This window comes from Lepisosteus oculatus, chromosome 4, assembly GCF_040954835.1.
Source record: "Lepisosteus oculatus isolate fLepOcu1 chromosome 4, fLepOcu1.hap2, whole genome shotgun sequence".
Classification (NCBI taxonomy): Eukaryota; Metazoa; Chordata; class Actinopteri; order Semionotiformes; family Lepisosteidae; genus Lepisosteus; species Lepisosteus oculatus.
Genome location: NC_090699.1, coordinates 2,336,734 through 2,358,239, shown reverse-complemented (window position 1 = coordinate 2,358,239; position 21,506 = coordinate 2,336,734). Strand labels below are relative to the sequence as shown.

The 21,506-nt window shown below is 52.2% G+C and overlaps 1 protein-coding gene across 1 annotated transcript in view; it reads right to left on the bottom strand.

Annotated features, from left to right (window-relative positions):
• mvp (major vault protein) overlaps positions 1–14,631 on the bottom strand; it is a 48,835-nt gene extending 34,204 nt beyond the window's left edge. Inside the window, exons 1-4 of the mRNA XM_069188389.1 lie at positions 14,449–14,631; positions 7,074–7,235; positions 2,418–2,613; positions 189–312 (exon numbers count right to left, since the gene is read on the bottom strand). Of these exons, the coding sequence (XP_069044490.1) occupies positions 189–312; positions 2,418–2,613; positions 7,074–7,231 (478 nt within the window). The 5' untranslated portion in view covers positions 7,232–7,235; positions 14,449–14,631. The remainder of the gene's footprint in view (positions 1–188; positions 313–2,417; positions 2,614–7,073; positions 7,236–14,448) is intronic.
• Positions 14,632–21,506: the final 6,875 nt, after the last annotated feature.

Below are 21,506 nucleotides of genomic sequence, written 5' to 3'. Positions count from 1 at the left end.
ACCGTCACACAACACAACCTGCAGGTCTCACTGAAATCAAAGCACACTGGAAGGCTTCACTGAGCTCAGACGACAACAACACAATCATCATACAACACCACACAACAAGACAACTGTCACACAACAAACCCAACCCTGGCAGCTCCACACACATCTTCCCTCACACACAACACACAACACACACTGACCGGGCCCTTCAAACAGCCACTCATCTCCTGCAATCCTCTTCACTCCTCCCACATCCTCGAAGTCCAGCAGAGCCTGCAGACGCAGAGCAGAGTCCGGGAGCACAATCTGGAGAGCAGTCACATCCTGAGAGAGAGAGACAGGTTAGCACACACTGAGAGAGAGAGGGGTTCATACACACACACTGACTGGACACTCCAGTACATTAACACTGCACTGAGAGAGAGGGGGGTTAATACAGACACACTGACTGGACACTCCAGTACATTAACACTGCACTGAGAGAGAGAGGGGTTCATACAGACACACTGACTGGACACTCCAGTACATTAACACTGCACTGAGAGAGAGGGGGGTTCATACAGACACACTGACTGGACACTCCAGTACATTAACACTGCACTGAGAGAGAGAGGGGTTAATACAGACACACTGACTGGACACTCCAGTACATTAACACTGCACTGAGAGAGAGAGGGGTTCATACAGACACACTGACTGGACACTCCAGTACATTAACACTGTACTGAGAGAGAGAGGGGTTAATACACACACACACTGACTGGACACTCCAGTACATGAACACTGCACTGAGAGAGAGAGAGAGAGGGGTTAATACACACACACACTGACTGGACACTCCAGTACATTAAAACTGCACTGAGAGAGAGAGGGGTTAATACACACACACTGACTGGACACTCCAGTACATTAACACTGCACTGAGAGAGAGGGGGGTTAATACACACACACACTGACTGGACACTACAGTACATTAACACTGCACTGAGAGAGAGAGGGGTTAATACAGACACACTGACTGGACACTCCAGTACATTAACACTGCACTGAGAGAGAGAGGGGTTCATACAGACACACTGACTGGACACTCCAGTACATTAACACTGCACTGAGAGAGAGAGGGGTTCATACACACACACACTGACTGGACACTCCAGTACATTAACACTGCACTGAGAGAGAGAGGGGTTCATACAGACACACTGACTGGACACTCCAGTACATTAACACTGCACTGAGAGAGAGAGGGGTTAATACACACACACTGACTGGACACTCCAGTACATGAACACTGCACTGAGAGAGAGAGAGAGGGGTTAATACACACACAGACTGACTGGACACTCCAGTACATTAACACTGCACTGAGAGAGAGAGGGGTTCATACAGACACACTGACTGGACACTCCAGTACATTAACACTGCACTGAGAGAGAGAGGGGTTAATACAGACACACTGACTGGACACTCCAGTACATTAACACTGCACTGAGAGAGAGAGGGGTTAATACAGACACACTGACTGGACACTCCAGTACATTAACACTGCACTGAGAGAGAGAGGGGTTCATACAGACACACTGACTGGACACTCCAGTACATTAACACTGCACTGAGAGAGAGAGGGGTTCATACACACACACACTGACTGGACACTCCAGTACATTAACACTGCACTGAGAGAGAGAGGGGTTCATACAGACACACTGACTGGACACTCCAGTACATTAACACTGCACTGAGAGAGAGAGGGGTTAATACACACACACTGACTGGACACTCCAGTACATGAACACTGCACTGAGAGAGAGAGAGAGGGGTTAATACACACACAGACTGACTGGACACTCCAGTACATTAACACTGCACTGAGAGAGAGAGGGGTTAATACACACACACTGACTGGACACTCCAGTACATTAACACTGCACTGAGAGAGAGGGGGGTTAATACACACACACACTGACTGGACACTCTAGTACATTAACACTGCACTGAGAGAGAGAGGGGTTAATACAGACACACTGACTGGACACTCCAGTACATTAACACTGCACTGAGAGAGAGAGGGGTTAATACACACACACTGACTGGACACTCCAGTACATTAACACTGCACTGAGAGAGAGAGGGGTTAATACACACAAACTGACTGGACACTCCAGTACATTAACACAGCACTGAGAGAGAGAGAGGGGTTAATACACACACACTGACTGGACACTCCAGGACACTGACACTGTACTGAGAGAGAGAGGGGTTAATACACACACACTGACTGGACACTCCAGTACATTAACACTGCACTGAGAGAGAGAGGGGTTAATACAGACACACTGACTGGACACTCCAGTACATTAACACTGCACTGAGAGAGAGAGGGGTTCATACAGACACACAGAGAGAGCGACAGGTCCGTACGGACACACCTGCTCCAGCTCCTCTCCGGGATACAGAGGGAAGGGCTCCTGGCTCAGCCGGATCTCCAGGTCCGCATGGCGCAGCTTGGCCTGGCCCGGCGGGTCGAACAGCACGTCGTCGTCGTCGTCGCGGGCGACGGGGTTCAGGATGACACAGTAGTGGCGGGGCGGGACCACGATCATGCGGACCGGGGCGAACAGAACCCTGAGAGAGAGAGACGGGTCCGTACAGGCACACTGAGAGAGAGAGAGACGGGTCCGTACAGGCACACTGAGAGAGAGAGAGAGACGGGTCCGTACAGACACACTGAGACAGAGAGAGAGACGGGTCCGTACAGACACACTGAGACAGAGAGAGAGACGGGTCCGTACAGACACACTGAGACAGAGAGAGAGACGGGTCCGTACAGACACACTGAGACAGAGAGAGAGACGGGTCCGTACAGACACACTGAGAGAGAGAGAGACGGGTCCGTACAGACACACTGAGAGAGAGAGAGACGGGTCCGTACAGACACACTGAGACAGAGAGACGGGTCCGTACAGACACACTGAGACAGAGAGAGAGACGGGTCCGTACAGGCACACTGAGACAGAGAGAGAGACGGGTCCGTACAGGCACACTGAGACAGAGAGAGAGACGGGTCCGTACAGGCACACTTAGAGAGAGAGACGGGTCCGTACAGACACACTGAGACAGAGAGAGACAGATCCGTACAGACACACTGAGACAGAGAGAGACGGGTCCGTACAGACACACTGAGAGAGAGAGAGACGGGTCCGTACAGACACACTGAGAGAGAGAGAGACGGGTCCGTACAGACACACTGAGAGAGAGAGAGACGGGTCCGTACAGGCACACTTAGAGAGAGAGACGGGTCCGTACAGACACACTGAGACAGAGAGAGACAGATCCGTACAGACACACTGAGACAGAGAGAGACAGATCCGTACAGACACACTGAGAGAGAGAGAGACGGGTCCGTACAGACACACTGAGAGAGAGAGAGACGGGTCCGTACAGGCACACTGAGAGAGAGAGAGAGACGGGTCCGTACAGACACACTGAGACAGAGAGAGAGACGGGTCCGTACAGACACACTGAGACAGAGAGAGAGACGGGTCCGTACAGACACACTGAGAGAGAGAGAGACGGGTCCGTACAGACACACTGAGAGAGAGAGAGACGGGTCCGTACAGACACACTGAGAGAGAGAGAGACGGGTCCGTACAGACACACTGAGACAGAGAGAGAGACGGGTCCGTACAGACACACTGAGACAGAGAGAGACGGGTCCGTACAGACACACTGAGACAGAGAGAGAGACGGGTCCGTACAGGCACACTGAGACAGAGAGAGAGACGGGTCCGTACAGGCACACTGAGACAGAGAGAGAGACGGGTCCGTACAGGCACACTTAGAGAGAGAGACGGGTCCGTACAGACACACTGAGAGAGAGAGAGACAGATCCGTACAGACACACTGAGACAGAGAGAGACGGGTCCGTACAGACACACTGAGAGAGAGAGAGACGGGTCCGTACAGGCACACTGAGACAGAGAGAGACGGGTCCGTACAGACACACTGAGAGAGAGAGAGAGACGGGTCCGTACAGACACACTGAGAGAGAGAGAGACAGATCCGTACAGGCACACTGAGAGAGAGAGAGACGGGTCCGTACAGGCACACTGAGAGAGAGAGAGAGACGGGTCCGTACAGACACACTGAGACAGAGAGAGAGACGGGTCCGTACAGGCACACTGAGAGAGAGAGAGAGACGGGTCCGTACAGACACACTGAGACAGAGAGAGACGGGTCCGTACAGACACACTGAGACAGAGAGAGACAGATCCGTACAGACACACTGAGACAGAGAGAGACAGATCCGTACAGACACACTGAGACAGAGAGAGACAGATCCGTACAGACACACTGAGACAGAGAGAGACGGGTCCGTACAGACACACTGAGAGAGAGAGAGACGGGTCCGTACAGACACACTGAGACAGAGAGAGACGGGTCCGTACAGGCACACTTAGAGAGAGAGAGACGGGTCCGTACAGACACACTGAGACAGAGAGAGACGGGTCCGTACAGACACACTGAGACAGAGAGAGAGACGGGTCCGTACAGACACACTGAGACAGAGAGAGACGGGTCCGTACAGGCACACTTAGAGAGAGAGAGACGGGTCCGTACAGACACACTGAGACAGAGAGAGACGGGTCCGTACAGGCACACTGAGACAGAGAGAGACGGGTCCGTACAGGCACACTGAGACAGAGAGAGACGGGTCCGTACAGGCACACTGAGACAGAGAGAGACAGATCCGTACAGACACACTGAGACAGAGAGAGACGGGTCCGTACAGGCACACTGAGACAGAGAGAGACGGGTCCGTACAGACACACTGAGAGAGAGAGAGACGGGTCCGTACAGACACACTGAGAGAGAGAGAGACGGGTCCGTACAGACACACTGAGAGAGAGAGAGACGGGTCCGTACAGACACACTGAGAGAGAGAGAGACAGATCCGTACAGACACACTGAGACAGAGAGAGACGGGTCCGTACAGACACACTGAGACAGAGAGAGAGACGGGTCCGTACAGACACACTGAGACAGAGAGAGAGACGGGTCCGTACAGACACACTGAGAGAGAGAGAGACGGGTCCGTACAGACACACTGAGAGAGAGAGACGGGTCCGTACAGACACACTGAGAGAGAGAGAGACGGGTCCGTACAGACACACTGAGACAGAGAGAGAGACGGGTCCGTACAGACACACTGAGAGAGAGAGAGAGACGGGTCCGTACAGACACACTGAGACAGAGAGAGACGGGTCCGTACAGACACACTGAGAGAGAGAGAGACGGGTCCGTACAGACACACTGAGACAGAGAGAGAGACGGGTCCGTACAGACACACTGAGACAGAGAGACGGGTCCGTACAGGCACACTTAGAGAGAGAGAGACGGGTCCGTACAGGCACACTGAGACAGAGAGAGAGACGGGTCCGTACAGGCACACTGAGACAGAGAGAGACGGGTCCGTACAGGCACACTGAGAGAGAGAGAGATGGGTCCGTACAGACACACTGAGACAGAGAGAGACGGGTCCGTACAGGCACACTGAGAGAGAGAGAGACGGGTCCGTACAGACACACTGAGAGAGAGAGAGACGGGTCCGTACAGACACACTTAGAGAGAGAGAGACGGGTCCGTACAGGCACACTGAGACAGAGAGAGAGACGGGTCCGTACAGGCACACTGAGACAGAGAGAGACGGGTCCGTACAGGCACACTGAGACAGAGAGAGACAGATCCGTACAGACACACTGAGACAGAGAGAGACAGATCCGTACAGACACACTGAGAGAGAGAGAGACGGGTCCGTACAGACACACTGAGAGAGAGAGAGAGACGGGTCCGTACAGACACACTGAGACAGAGAGACGGGTCCGTACAGACACACTGAGACAGAGAGACAGGTTCATACTGAAGTAGAAAAACACTTATATATATATATTATTGATGGAAGATATATATATATAATTGATCTGTATTCAACACTACAGCGTTGGTTCAGGCGCATTGTGTAATGTCGGCTGTTTTAACATCTCTTAAGCAGCTCCAACAATTACAGCTACACATCAAAGGACAGGACTTGAGACAGGACCAACCGGTCATCTCATGCTACACATCAGAGGGCAAGACGAATACCCATGAAGCAGTGAAACAAAACATCCTCCTGAGATCACACTGTATACGAGAGCTGGACACCCTTGAGGTTTGTCTGTCCTGCGGCGCAGACCCAACGCGCACTGAGCTCAATAAAACAACTGAATCCACAAAGACTGTGTCCTGCTCCTTGGATGAAGGATTTCCCACAACAATACTGAGAGAGAGAGACAGGTTCATACAGACACTGAGAGAGAGAGACAGGTTCATACAGACACACTGAGAGAGAGACGGGTTCATACAGACACACTGAGAGAGAGAGACGGGTTCATACAGACACTGAGAGAGAGAGACAGGTTCATACAGACACACTGAGAGAGAGAGACAGGTTCATACAGACACACTGAGAGAGAGGGAGAAAGACAGGTCCGTACAGATTTTCAGGGGGGCAGTATTGTGTATTTTGGGGTGAAATTCAGGGGGGCAGTATTGTGTATTTTGGGGTCAGTGTGAATTTCAGGGGGGCAGTTTGTGTATTTTGGGGTGGGGGTGAAATTCAGGGGGACAGGATTGTGTATTGTGGGGTAGGGATGAAATTCAGGGGGGCAGTTTGTGTATTTTGGGGTGGGGGTGAAATTCAGGGGGACAGTATTGGGTATTGTGGGGTAGGGATGAAATTTAGGGGGCAGGATTGTGTATTTTGGGGTCAGTGTGAAATTCAGGGGGACAGTATTGGGTATTGTGGGGTAGGGATGAAATTCAGGGGGGCAGTTTGTGTATTTTGGGGTGGGGGTGAAATTCAGGGGGACAGTATTGTGTATTGTGGGGTAGGGATGAAATTCAGGGGGGCAGGATTGTGTATTTTGGGGTACAATTCAGGGGGGCAGTATTGTGTGTTTTGGGGTGAAGGTGAAATTCAGTATTGTGTGTTCTGGGGTCACGCTGTCCCAATCCCGATATTCCCGGAGGAAAAGCCCCCTGACCTCTCATTGTCCTGCCGGATGTAGGTCTTGGGCCCGGTCTCGACTCGGGCGATGTTGCTGTTCTGGTCCAGCACGTGGATGTAGTGGTGAGGGGGGATCCGGATGATGGAGTCACTTCCAGTGTCCTGAGCGTCCATCCTGGCTTTCTTCACAGACATCACTCTGGGAGGGACAGGGACAGGGTTCGAGTGAGACAGGATTAGTGTAGAGTGTGTCTATACTGGCTCTTCACAGACATCACTCTGGGAGGGACAGGGACAGGGTTCGAGTGAGACAGGATTAGTGTAGAGTGTGTCTATACTGGCTCTTCACAGACAGCACTCTGGGAGAGAGAGAGAGACAGGGACAGGGTTCGAGTGAGACAGGATTAGTGTAGAGTGTGTCTATACTGGCTCTTCACAGACAGCACTCTGGGAGAGAGAGAGAGAGACAGGGACAGGGTTCGAGTGAGACAGGATTAGTGTAGAGTGTGTCTATACTGGCTCTTCACAGACATCACTCTGGGAGGGACAGGGACAGGGTTCGAGTGAGACAGGATTAGTGTAGAGTGTGTCTATACTGGCTCTTCACAGACAGCACTCTGGGAGGGACAGGGACAGGGACAGGGTTCGAGTGAGACAGGATTAGTGTAGAGTGTGTCTATACTGGCTCTTCACAGACAGCACTCTGGGAGAGAGAGAGGGACAGGGACAGGGTTCGAGTGAGATAGGATTAGTGTAGAGTGTGTCTATACTGGCTCTTCACAGACATCACTCTGGGAGAGAGAGAGAGACAGGGACAGGGTTCGAGTGAGACAGGATTAGTGTAGAGTGTGTCTATACTGGCTCTTCACAGACAGCACTCTGGGAGAGAGAGAGAGACAGGGACAGGGTTCGAGTGAGACAGGATTAGTGTAGAGTGTGTCTATACTGGCTCTTCACAGACAGCACTCTGGGAGAGAGAGAGAGGGACAGGGACAGGGTTCGAGTGAGATAGGATTAGTGTAGAGTGTGTCTATACTGGCTCTTCACAGACATCACTCTGGGAGAGAGAGAGAGACAGGGACAGGGTTCGAGTGAGACAGGATTAGTGTAGAGTGTGTCTATACTGGCTCTTCACAGACAGCACTCTGAGAGAGAGAGAGAGACAGGGACAGGGTTCGAGTGAGACAGGATTAGTGTAGAGTGTGTCTATACTGGCTCTTCACAGACAGCACTCTGGGAGAGAGAGAGAGACAGGGACAGGGTTCGAGTGAGACAGGATTAGTGTAGAGTGTGTCTATACTGGCTCTTCACAGACAGCACTCTGGGAGAGAGAGAGAGAGACAGGGACAGGGTTCGAGTGAGACAGGATTAGTGTAGAGTGTGTCTATACTGGCTCTTCACAGACAGCACTCTGGGAGAGAGAGAGAGACAGGGACAGGGTTCGAGTGAGACAGGATTAGTGTAGAGTGTGTCTATACTGGCTCTTCACAGACAGCACTCTGGGAGAGAGAGAGAGACAGGGTTCGAGTGAGACAGGATTAGTGTAGAGTGTGTCTATACTGACTCTTCACAGACAGCACTCTGGGAGAGAGAGAGAGACAGGGACAGGGTTCGAGTGAGACAGGATTAGTGTAGAGTGTGTCTATACTGGCTCTTCACAGACAGCACTCTGGGAGAGAGAGAGAGACAGGGACAGGGTTCGAGTGAGACAGGATTAGTGTAGAGTGTGTCTATACTGGCTCTTCACAGACAGCACTCTGGGAGAGAGAGAGAGACAGGGTTCGAGTGAGACAGGATTAGTGTAGAGTGTGTCTATACTGACTCTTCACAGACAGCACTCTGGGAGAGAGAGAGAGACAGGGACAGGGTTCGAGTGAGACAGGATTAGTGTAGAGTGTGTCTATACTGGCTCTTCACAGACAGCACTCTGGGAGAGAGAGAGAGACAGGGACAGGGTTCGAGTGAGACAGGATTAGTGTAGAGTGTGTCTATACTGGCTCTTCACAGACAGCACTCTGGGAGAGAGAGAGACAGGGACAGGGTTCGAGTGAGACAGGATTAGTGTAGAGTGTGTCTATACTGGCTCTTCACAGACATCACTCTGGGAGGGACAGGGACAGGGTTCGAGTGAGACAGGATTAGTGTAGAGTGTGTCTATACTGGCTCTTCACAGACAGCACTCTGGGAGAGACAGGGACAGGGTTCGAGTGAGACAGGATTAGTGTAGAGTGTGTCTATACTGGCTCTTCACAGACAGCACTCTGGGAGAGAGAGAGAGACAGGGTCAGGGTTCGAGTGAGACAGGATTAGTGTAGAGTGTGTCTATACTGGCTCTTCACAGACAGCACTCTGGGAGAGAGACAGGGACAGGGACAGGGTTCGAGTGAGACAGGATTAGTGTAGAGTGTGTCTATACTGGCTCTTCACAGACAGCACTCTGGGAGAGACAGGGACAGGGACAGGGTTCGAGTGAGACAGGATTAGTGTAGAGTGTGTCTATACTGGCTCTTCACAGACAGCACTCTGGGAGAGAGAAAGAGAGACAGGGACAGGGTTCGAGTGAGACAGGATTAGTGTAGAGTGTGTCTATACTGGCTCTTCACAGACAGCACTCTGGGAGAGAGAGAGAGACAGGGACAGGGTTCGAGTGAGACAGGATTAGTGTAGAGTGTGTCTATACTGACTCTTCACAGACAGCACTCTGGGAGAGAGAGAGAGACGGGGTTCGAGTGAGACAGGATTAGTGTAGAGTGTGTCTATACTGGCTCTTCACAGACAGCACTCTGGGAGAGAGAGAGAGACAGGGACAGGGTTCGAGTGAGACAGGATTAGTGTAGAGTGTGTCTATACTGGCTCTTCACAGACAGCACTCTGGGAGAGAGAGAGAGACAGGGACAGGGTTCGAGTGAGACAGGATTAGTGTAGAGTGTGTCTATACTGGCTCTTCACAGACAGCACTCTGGGAGAGAGAGAGAGACAGGGACAGGGTTCGAGTGAGACAGGATTAGTGTAGAGTGTGTCTATACTGGCTCTTCACAGACAGCACTCTGGGAGAGAGAGAGAGACAGGGACAGGGTTCGAGTGAGACAGGATTAGTGTAGAGTGTGTCTATACTGGCTCTTCACAGACAGCACTCTGGGAGAGAGAGAGAGACGGGGTTCGAGTGAGACAGGATTAGTGTAGAGTGTGTCTATACTGGCTCTTCACAGACATCACTCTGGGAGAGAGAGAGAGACAGGGACAGGGTTCGAGTGAGACAGGATTAGTGTAGAGTGTGTCTATACTGGCTCTTCACAGACAGCACTCTGGGAGAGAGAGAGAGACAGGGACAGGGTTCGAGTGAGACAGGATTAGTGTAGAGTGTGTCTATACTGGCTCTTCACAGACAGCACTCTGGGAGAGAGAGAGAGACAGGGTTCGAGTGAGACAGGATTAGTGTAGAGTGTGTCTATACTGGCTCTTCACAGACAGCACTCTGGGAGAGAGAGAGAGACAGGGACAGGGTTCGAGTGAGACAGGATTAGTGTAGAGTGTGTCTATACTGGCTCTTCACAGACAGCACTCTGGGAGAGAGAGAGAGACAGGGACAGGGTTCGAGTGAGACAGGATTAGTGTAGAGTGTGTCTATACTGGCTCTTCACAGACATCACTCTGGGAGGGACAGGGACAGGGACAGGGTTCGAGTGAGACAGGATTAGTGTAGAGTGTGTCTATACTGGCTCTTCACAGACAGCACTCTGGGAGAGAGAGAGAGACAGGGACAGGGTTCGAGTGAGACAGGATTAGTGTAGAGTGTGTCTATACTGGCTCTTCACAGACAGCACTCTGGGAGGGACAGGGACAGGGTTCGAGTGAGACAGGATTAGTGTAGAGTGTGTCTATACTGGCTCTTCACAGACAGCACTCTGGGAGAGAGAGAGAGACAGGGACAGGGTTCGAGTGAGACAGGATTAGTGTAGAGTGTGTCTATACTGGCTCTTCACAGACAGCACTCTGGGAGAGAGAGAGAGACAGGGACAGGGTTCGAGTGAGACAGGATTAGTGTAGAGTGTGTCTATACTGGCTCTTCACAGACAGCACTCTGGGAGAGAGAAAGAGAGACAGGGACAGGGTTCGAGTGAGACAGGATTAGTGTAGAGTGTGTCTATACTGGCTCTTCACAGACAGCACTCTGGGAGAGAGAGAGAGAGACAGGGACAGGGTTTGAGTGAGACAGGATTAGTGTAGAGTGTGTCTATACTGGCTCTTCACAGACATCACTCTGGGAGGGACAGGGACAGGGACAGGGTTCGAGTGAGACAGGATTAGTGTAGAGTGTGTCTATACTGGCTCTTCACAGACAACACTCTGGGAGAGAGAGAGAGACAGGGACAGGGTTCGAGTGAGACAGGATTAGTGTAGAGTGTGTCTATACTGGCTCTTCACAGACAGCACTCTGGGAGAGAGAGAGACAGGGTTCGAGTGAGACAGGATTAGTGTAGAGTGTGTCTATACTGGCTCTTCACAGACAGCACTCTGGGAGAGAGAGAGGGACAGGGACAGGGTTCGAGTGAGACAGGATTAGTGTAGAGTGTGTCTATACTGGCTCTTCACAGACAGCACTCTGGGAGAGAGAAAGAGAGACAGGGACAGGGTTCGAGTGAGACAGGATTAGTGTAGAGTGTGTCTATACTGGCTCTTCACAGACAGCACTCTGGGAGAGAGAGAGAGAGACAGGGACAGGGTTCGAGTGAGACAGGATTAGTGTAGAGTGTGTCTATACTGGCTCTTCACAGACAGCACTCTGGGAGAGAGAGAGAGACAGGGACAGGGTTCGAGTGAGACAGGATTAGTGTAGAGTGTGTCTATACTGGCTCTTCACAGACAGCACTCTGGGAGAGAGAGAGACAGGGACAGGGTTCGAGTGAGACAGGATTAGTGTAGAGTGTGTCTATACTGGCTCTTCACAGACAGCACTCTGGGAGAGAGAGAGAGAGACAGGGACAGGGTTCGAGTGAGACAGGATTAGTGTAGAGTGTGTCTATACTGGCTCTTCACAGACAGCACTCTGGGAGAGAGAGAGAGACGGGGTTCGAGTGAGACAGGATTAGTGTAGAGTGTGTCTATACTGGCTCTTCACAGACAGCACTCTGGGAGAGAGAGAGAGACAGGGACAGGGTTCGAGTGAGACAGGATTAGTGTAGAGTGTGTCTATACTGGCTCTTCACAGACAGCACTCTGGGAGAGAGAGAGAGACAGGGACAGGGTTCGAGTGAGACAGGATTAGTGTAGAGTGTGTCTATACTGGCTCTTCACAGACAGCACTCTGGGAGAGAGAGAGAGACAGGGACAGGGTTCGAGTGAGACAGGATTAGTGTAGAGTGTGTCTATACTGGCTCTTCACAGACAGCACTCTGGGAGAGAGAAAGAGAGACAGGGACAGGGTTCGAGTGAGACAGGATTAGTGTAGAGTGTGTCTATACTGGCTCTTCACAGACATCACTCTGGGAGGGACAGGGACAGGGTTCGAGTGAGACAGGATTAGTGTAGAGTGTGTCTATACTGGCTCTTCACAGACAGCACTCTGGGAGAGAGAGAGAGACAGGGACAGGGTTCGAGTGAGACAGGATTAGTGTAGAGTGTGTCTATACTGACTCTTCACAGACAGCACTCTGGGAGAGAGAGAGAGACGGGGTTCGAGTGAGACAGGATTAGTGTAGAGTGTGTCTATACTGGCTCTTCACAGACAGCACTCTGGGAGAGAGAGAGAGACAGGGACAGGGTTCGAGTGAGACAGGATTAGTGTAGAGTGTGTCTATACTGGCTCTTCACAGACAGCACTCTGGGAGAGAGAGAGAGACAGGGACAGGGTTCGAGTGAGACAGGATTAGTGTAGAGTGTGTCTATACTGGCTCTTCACAGACAGCACTCTGGGAGAGCGAGAGAGGGACAGGGACAGGGACAGGGACAGGGACAGGGACAGGGACAGGGACAGGGACAGGGTTCAGAGCCGTCAGACCAGAATTCCAGACCCTGGGAGTGGCGTCCGTCACCGCGGCAACGGCCCGGGACTCAGTTACCTAGAAACCTCCCCGGCAACGCCCCAGACACAGCAGACACACACACACACTACAAACAAACTACACACACCCTCCCACCTACACACTGTGTCAACATGGGTGGCCACACAGACCACTGCACACATGAGAGACCGTCTCCACCCCACTGAAGCCCTGGCTGGACCAGTGCAACCCAGTCCCCAGGACTGGGAGCCACACCGCAGGGTGCCAGCAGGGGCTCCTGAGAACCAGCCCCCCAGCAGGGTGTCTCGCACCGGACAGTGAAAACACGAGGGCCAGAGTGATGTCATCGGGGTACTCACTGGTCCCCGATGATGTCATCAAAAGTGGAAGCAACGATGTAATTGGCAGACAGAGACCCAGAGACCCAGAGACCCAGAGAGTGTCCTGGGGTCTGTACTGACCAGCAGTCAGGACACCCCTACTCTTACTGACAGTGTCCTGGGATCTGTACTGACCGGCAGTCAGGACACCCCTACTCTTAATGACAGTGTCCTGGGATCTGTACTGACCAGCAGTCAGGACACCCCTACTCTTACTGACAGTGTCCTGGGATCTGTACTGACCAGTGGACTGGACACCCCTACTCTTACTGACGGTGTCCTGGGATCTGTACTGACCAGCGGACTGGACACCCCTACTCTTACTGACAGTGTCCTGGGATCTGTACTGACCAGGAGACTGGACACCCCTACTCTTACTGACGGTGTCCTGGGATCCGTACTGACCAGCGGACTGGACACCCCTACTCTTACTGACGGTGTCCTGGGATCTGTACTGACCAGCGGACTGGACACCCCTACTCTTACTGACGGTGTCCCGGGATCTGGACTGACCAGCGGACTGGACACCCCTACTCTTACTGACAGTGTCCTGGGATCTGTACTGACCAGCGGACTGGACACCCCTACTCTTACTGACGGTGTCTTGGGATCTGTACTGACCAGCGGACTGGACACCCCTACTCTTACTGACAGTGTCCTGGGATCTGTACTGACCAGCGGACTGGACACCCCTACTCTTACTGACAGTGTCCTGGGATCTGTACTGACCAGCGGACTGGACACCCAACTCGGGGCTGGAGGAGTGTGAATCCACGCGCGAGCAGAGTCCACCCGTGTCAGGCCCTCTCACTCCACTGTCCACAGCCTCGCAAGGTCCGGCCTCACGCCCAGCCAGTGGTACCGGACCAGAGGAACCCGGGCCCGAACCGCAGCGCAGAGCGACCCGGCCGCAGCCTCACCCCGCTGGCGTCCGGAGACACAGCGAGCGAGCTGCCGTCCCCACCCGTGGAGTGGAATAAGTCGAGTTTCTCCTTTCCACTTTCAAATCCACGCACACGCACTCGCCTACCTGGAAACAGGCGCGCGTTGTGCCCCCTCTCTTCTCGGACCGCGGGTAGTTCAGTTCGGTTCGGTTCGGTTCAGTTCAGTTTAGTTTAGTTTAGTTCCTGGGTGGGGTGAGACCGCCGCAGGGGTGCCGAACTCTGCCGTCTCGGGAAACTGAGCTACGCAGGACCCGCAGCGAACACGGAAGAGCTGCGCGGAGGCACGCCCCCTCCCCGCCCTCCTTACCGTAACACCCCGGAGAGAGGCGCACCCCACAAACCGGCAGCTGCGGGGGCGGCAGGCCACCCCCTCTCTTCGCTCTGCAAGATCTCCTGGCGCGATTTGAAGACTCGCGGGGTCGATCCTGGACTCTGTCGTCCACGGGTGCGTGGATTCGCCCCCCTTGGCTTCTCCCAGTATTTCTTCTCCCAACTGTTTTTCATGTGACAGCGAACACGCATTGAGGCAAGACCTCAGAGGGGAATATGTCAAAAGCATCCTTTTTAGTTTTTAACAATTGTGAATTCCTCTGGCTGTGTGATTGTACATTGTCCACTGTGTTTGTACATTGTCCACTGTGTTTGTACATTGTCTACTGTGTGATTGTACATTGTCCACTGTGTTTGTACGTTGTTTACTGTGTGTTTGTACATTGTCCACTGTGGTTGTGCATTGTTTACTGTGTGGTTGTATATTGTCCACTGTGTTTGTACATTGTCCACTGTGTGTTTGTGCATTGCCCACTGTGTTTGTACATTGTCCACTGTGTGATTGTGCATTGTTCACTGTGTGATTGTACATTGTCCACTGTGTGATTGTGCATTGTTCACTGTGTGATTGTACATTGTTCACTGTGTGATTGTGCATTGTTCACTGTGTGATTGTGCATTGTCCACTGTGTGATTGTATATTGTCCACTGTGTGATTGTGCATTGTTCACTGTGTGATTGTGCATTGTTCACTGTGTGATTGTGCATTGTTCACTGTGTGATTGTACATTGTCCACTGTGTGATTGTGCATTGTTCACTGTGTGATTGTGCATTGTTCACTGTGTGATTGTATATTGTCCACTGTGTGATTGTGCATTGTTCACTGTGTGATTGCGCATTGTTCACTGTGTGATTGTGCATTGTCCACTGTGTGATTGTATATTGTCCACTGTGTGATTGTGCATTGTTCACTGTGTGATTGTATATTGTCCACTGTGTGATTGTGCATTGTTCACTGTGTGATTGTGCATTGCCCACTGTGTTTGTACATTGTTTACTGTGTGATTGTGATTGTACATTGTCCACTGTGTGATTGTGCATTGTTCACTGTGTGATTGTATATTGTCCACTGTGTGATTGTATATTGTCCACTGTGTTTGTGCATTGTCCACTGTGTGGTTGTGCACTGTCTTGATGCACTGTGCACTCTTGTGTTGTACACTGTAACAATGGAGGACTCTCTGTCAGTAAGAGTCCCTCTGTACCAGCACCAGTACCAGTACATTACTGGGTACACACGACAGTGAACCCCAAGCCCAGGACCAGAGCCGCTGAACACAGACAAGGTCTTCCAGCTCTCTGTCCGTGGCGCCTGAGAATCCTCCTTCACACCTGTTTCAAACCGCTCCTCCCAGACCCTCCCACCCCCCGCGGGTGGAAACAGGGACATCCAGCACACAAGATATCTCCGTGAGATTTCCAACGGGATTCAAGGTTAAAATAACGTCTCTTTCTTTCAAAGTCATGTGAAAAGACACCGGCTGCTCGTGTTCAGTGTCTCTCGCCATTGAACGGCCACCGCACACGGCAGCGGACAGATAACGAGCGCTGGACGGGCAGGTCAGAGCGGTCGGGGCTGTTGTGTCGGGGTGCAACTATTTCAGACATCGGCCTCTTCCTTAGATGAATTTGCAGATCAGTCCAGAAAGTGTTTCACAACAGGACACGCCCTAAATAAATGCTATAAGGTTTCAGGGCTGCGTTCACAGGAGACACAGTTATCACCTGTCTTATGTGATCTGAGATCTCTGCACAACAGGGGTCTTTCCGGGGGTAAATTCGATTTATCACTTGATTTTATATGATGACGCCTCCCGAACCTCATGAGTTCTTTACAGTACTTGACGCAATCGCTTTTCCCAGACAAGTTCAGTTTACAGGATACTGCCGAGTTGCAAAAGGCATCTCAAAACCCAGTCTCCTCCCCTGCAGCTCCTCATGGCCGCCGGCCTCTCCGAGTATCGATCAGCGGAGGAGGAGCAGCCCGGTGCGGCGAGAGACCACCCCCCGGTGAAAACCTGTCGGAGAGAGAAGTGTTTCTCCGACACTGCTCCTTCTGTCTACAGTACATGTCAATAGTTTATAATACGTCTTTGTTGTAGACGTCTGCAATGAACTGTAGATTGTATTTTACTTTTATTTTGTGTTTTGTTTCCTGTGAATTTCATTATTGTATCTGCTTTGGCAACACTGATTGTACCCCTCGGTCGTGCTAATACAGCCCCTTGAAGTGAAGTGAGCAGACCGGGAGACGCTGGCTGTGTCTCTCCCCGCTGGCCGCTCACCGCCCACGGCTGACGGACAGGTCGGAGCGGAAACCACTTCCATTGTATTTAAAAATGTGAAAAATGCTGAAGCCGGAAAAACGTGATTTCTGTAAAAGAAAAACAAATATTTGTCACATAAATAATTCACCTCGTTCCTCCCTCTGGCAGTTTAGTGGGTTTTTCTGTTTATGTTTCTCTCTCGTTTATCTGTTTCCGCTCCTATTTTTATTTTTAAATTCTTTAGACGTCATTTTTTTAAAAACAGGTCTTGTTTTAAAGGTACTCGAGATGTTTTTAACCGTGTTTACGACACTGTCGCGCTGGAGTCTCGGGGATTCGCGTCACGGCAGGCTTCCCGGCTGCGTCTCTTCTTATGACGTGACTTTGTTATTAAACGTGTAAAGAATTTCCAAACACCACTACAACCAGAGGATCGGCAACACGTACAAGAGGAAAAAAACACACACACAGGAACAAAACATGTAACCGCCGGAGGTGGTGAAGTCAATGATGGGATCAAATGTTTTCCTGCCTTTATAATTTCTCAGTGTTTCAGCTTCACAAACCGACACCTCACAAACAAAGGCGCCAAAGATCCCTTCAGCCCGACCACAAACACACACACACACACCGCCGTGCTCAGGCCCGCGTGTAGGGAGCGCCCGGCTCGCTGGGTGACACCCAGAGATCTCTCACGTCACGTGTCGTCCAGCCGCGGCCCGGAGCTGTCCGGACTGTCCGGTCTGTGCCGGCCGAGTCAGTGACGGAATTCCCCGCTCGGGAAAGGGCGTCGACCGGGGAAACAATGTGGGTGAATCCCAATAAATATCGCAGAACTAATGAGGTCAAGGAGGTGTCATACAGAATAGTTCATCGACTCGACCCGGTGAAGACTCTCGTTGTCCGGCGCGTTCCAATGGATATAGATGATCAGTGTGTGTGTCTGTGTGTGTGTGTGTGTGGACACGGTGTGGTGCCAGACGCTGTTCTGCTCAGATACCAGTCCCACTGAACAAACACACGTTCAGTAGATGACCCCTCAGTCTGTCAAAGCCACACGACTCATTCGCTCTTGATGAGAAAACCTATAGATCAGTCCCTACAGATATCTACCAGCTCGATGTCTCAAGAGGTCCGGGTCCATTCTCCAGGACCCCAGTCACCCCAGTCTCAGACAGTCTTCAACGGTATCGAAGCAGAGGGTCAAAGTCCAACAGCTTCTGCCTGCAGGCCACAAGACGCTAACTATTGGAAAGGTACAGCCTCTTGTGTGAGGAATCTGTCTTCTCACAGAGCCCAGCTCTGGAGACACACACACACACACACACAGAGGGAGAGAGAAGCTGGGGGTCAGCGCGCAGGGTTAGACATTTATACAGCGCCCCTGGAGCAGCTGGGGTTCAGGGGCCTCGCTCAGGGGCCCCACAGAGTAGGATTCCTCTGCTGGGCCGCAGGATTCGAACCAGCAGCCCTCCAGCCCCAGGCACAGCTCCTGAGCCCCAGAGCCAGCGCCCCGCCCGTCCCAGCCCACCCAGCCCACAGCTCCTCCAGCAGTCCGCCTGTAGTACTGGGCACACAGCACTCCAGGGACACCCTGGACACACTGCAGCTCCGTTCACACCCAGCTCTGTCTGGGCTTGTTCTCCAGTTTCTGTCGCGCTGTTTATCTGTCATCATGCCACTTGAATTGTCTGCTTTTAACCCCCTCCGCCCGGTGAGCTCGCAGAACAGCCGCTGCTATCTGGCGGAGCCACTGTGAGCGATCGATCGATCGATCGATTGAAACGAGCGGCTCCTGGTCTAGAGGTATTACGGTAAAGACGAGGGCGCGTCCGCGGCCTTTGGAAAATGACCTGTCATCTGGACTCGCCCACTGACTCACTCGCGGGGGGGGGTCAGGGAGGAGTGGGTGTCGGTTCCATCCGCACTTTGGTCGTGTTGCGCAAAGAGATTGTAAAATGCGCGCTTATCGCGCCAGATAAGGCTTATTCCCGTCGGGATTTTGTCGTGGGGCTTCCTGACGTGTCTATTCAGCGTGTTTTTCCGAGCGCCGCCACCCCCCCACCCCGCGCCCTGTTTGCGCTGGGCCGGCTGGTGCGACAACACGCGCGAAGCGGGGCGGGTCCGGTCCGCTCGGTTTCTGAGATCTGCGTGGGTGACGCTCGTGACGCCGGCGCTGAATGAATAAGCAATGAACCCCCAGCAGCGCCGCGGTCTGTCCGGAGGGACGGGAGGCGGTTCCGGTCCCGGCCCAACACCTCCAGACCACGGGCCGCCTCGTTTTGAATAAAGTCACATCGGCGTCGAGCTCATTTTCATCCCTATGGAAATATATTCCACTCTCTGTGTGTGCTCACCTGTCTCTCTCTCTCTCCCTGTGTGTGTGTGCTCTCCTCTCTCTCTCTCCCTGTGTGTGTGCTCACCTGTCTCTCTCTCTCCCTGTGTGTGTGTGCTCTCCTCTCTCTCTCCCTGTGTGTGTGCTCACCTGTCTCTCTCCTTCCCTGTGTGTGTGTGCTCTCCTCTCTCTCTCTCTCCCTGTGTGTGTGCTCACCTGTCTCTCTCCTTCCCTGTGTGTGTGCTCACCTGTCTCTCTCTCTCCCTGTGTGTGTGTGCTCACCTGTCTCTCTCTCCCTCCCTGTGTGTGCTCACCTGTCTCTCTCTCCCTGTGTGTATGTGCTCACCTGTCTCTCTCTCTCCCTCCCTGTGTGTGCTCACCTCTCAATTCAATTCAAGGTGCTTTATTAGCATGACCGATGGGTACAATCAGTGTTGCCAAAGCAAATAAAAGTAATGATATTTACATTATAGACAATAAAATCTACCGACATATTACAGACATTTACAACAAAGACATATTATAAATAAAATATTGACATATACTGTAGGCGGCTGGAGCATTATTGGGAGACAGACTCACTGTTCCTCAGGCTGTGACAGGAGATCACATACTGGGCTGCCAGATCAACTGAGTTCCCTCCTCCCTCTCCCAGTAGGATTGGGACCTGTTGTGATTCTGGCAGGTGTGGGAACTCTGGGATTAGTTTTCTGAATTTGGGGAAGAATGTTTCTCTAATCCCAGAGTATCTGTCACAGTGCAGTAGGAAGTGCACCTCTATCTCTATTTCTCCCCGCTGGCAGTGGGAGCACAGCCTGTCCTCTCTGGGCAGCCAGGTCTGCCTGTGTCCAGTGTGTGTGTCCAGGCTGTGTCTCTGAGCCTGTCCTCTCTGGACAGGCAGGTCTGCCTGTGTCCAGGCTGTGGTCACTGAGCCTGTCCTCTCTGGACAGCCAGGTCTGCCTGTGTCCAGTGTGTGTGTCCAGGCTGTGTCACTGAGCCTGTCCTCTCTGGACAGACAGGTCTCTCTCTCTCTCTCCCTGTGTGTGTGTGTGTGTGTTCACCTGCCTCTCTCTCTCCCTGTGTGTGTTCACCTGTCTCCCTCTTCCTGTGTGTGTGTTCACCTGTCTCTCTCTCTCCCTTTGTGTGTTCACCTGTCTCCCTCTTCCTGTGTGTGTGTTCACCTGTCTCTCTCTCTCCCTGTGTGTATTCACCTGCCTCTCTCTCCCTGTGTGTGTGTTCACCTGCCTTTCTCCCACTGTATGATCACCTGTATCTGTGTGTCAGTCACACAGTCTCCTGTGTCAGTCAATGTGTCAGACTCTCCTGTGTCAGTCAGTGTGTCAGACTGTCTCTCTGGTCAGTCGTCAGTGTGTCAGACTGTCTCCTGTGTCAGTCAGTGTGTCAGACTGTCTCTCTGGTCAGTCGTCAGTGTGTCAGACTGTCTCCTGTGTCAGTCAGTGTGCCAGACTGTCTCCTGTGTCAGTCAGTGTGTCAGACTGTCTCTCTGGTCAGTCGTCAGTGTGTCAGACTGTCTCCTGTGTCAGTCAGTGTGCCAGACTGTCTCTCTAGTCAGTCGTCAGTGTGTCAGACTGTCTCTCTGGTCAGTCGTCAGTGTGTCAGACTGTCTCCTGCGTCAGTCAGTGTGTCAGACTGTCTCTCTGGTCAGTCGTCAGTGTGTCAGACTGTCTCTCTGGTCAGTCGTCAGTGTGTCAGACTGTCTCCTGTGTCAGTCAGTGTGTCAGACTGTCTCTCTGGTCAGTCGTCAGTGTGTCAGACTGTCTCCTGTGTCAGTCAGTGTGTCAGACTGTCTCCTGTGTCAGTCAGTGTGTCTCCCTGGTCAGTCGTCAGTGTGTCAGACTGTCTCCTGTGTCAGTCAGTGTGTCTCTCTGGTCAGTCGTCAGTGTGTCAGACTGTCTCTCTGGTCAGTCGTCAGTGTGTCAGACTGTCTCTCTGGTCAGTCGTCAGTGTGTCAGACTGTCTCCTGTGTCAGTCAGTGTCTCAGACTGTCTACCGTGTCAGTCAGTGTGTCAGACTGTCTCCTGTGTCAGTCAGTGTCTCAGACTTTCTCCTGTGTCAGTCAGTGTGTCAGACTGTCTCCTGTGTCAGTCAGTGTGTCTCTCTGGTCAGTCGTCAGTGTGTCAGACTGTCTCTCTGGTCAGTCGTCAGTGTGTCAGACTGTCTCCTGTGTCAGTCAGTGTGTCAGACTATCTC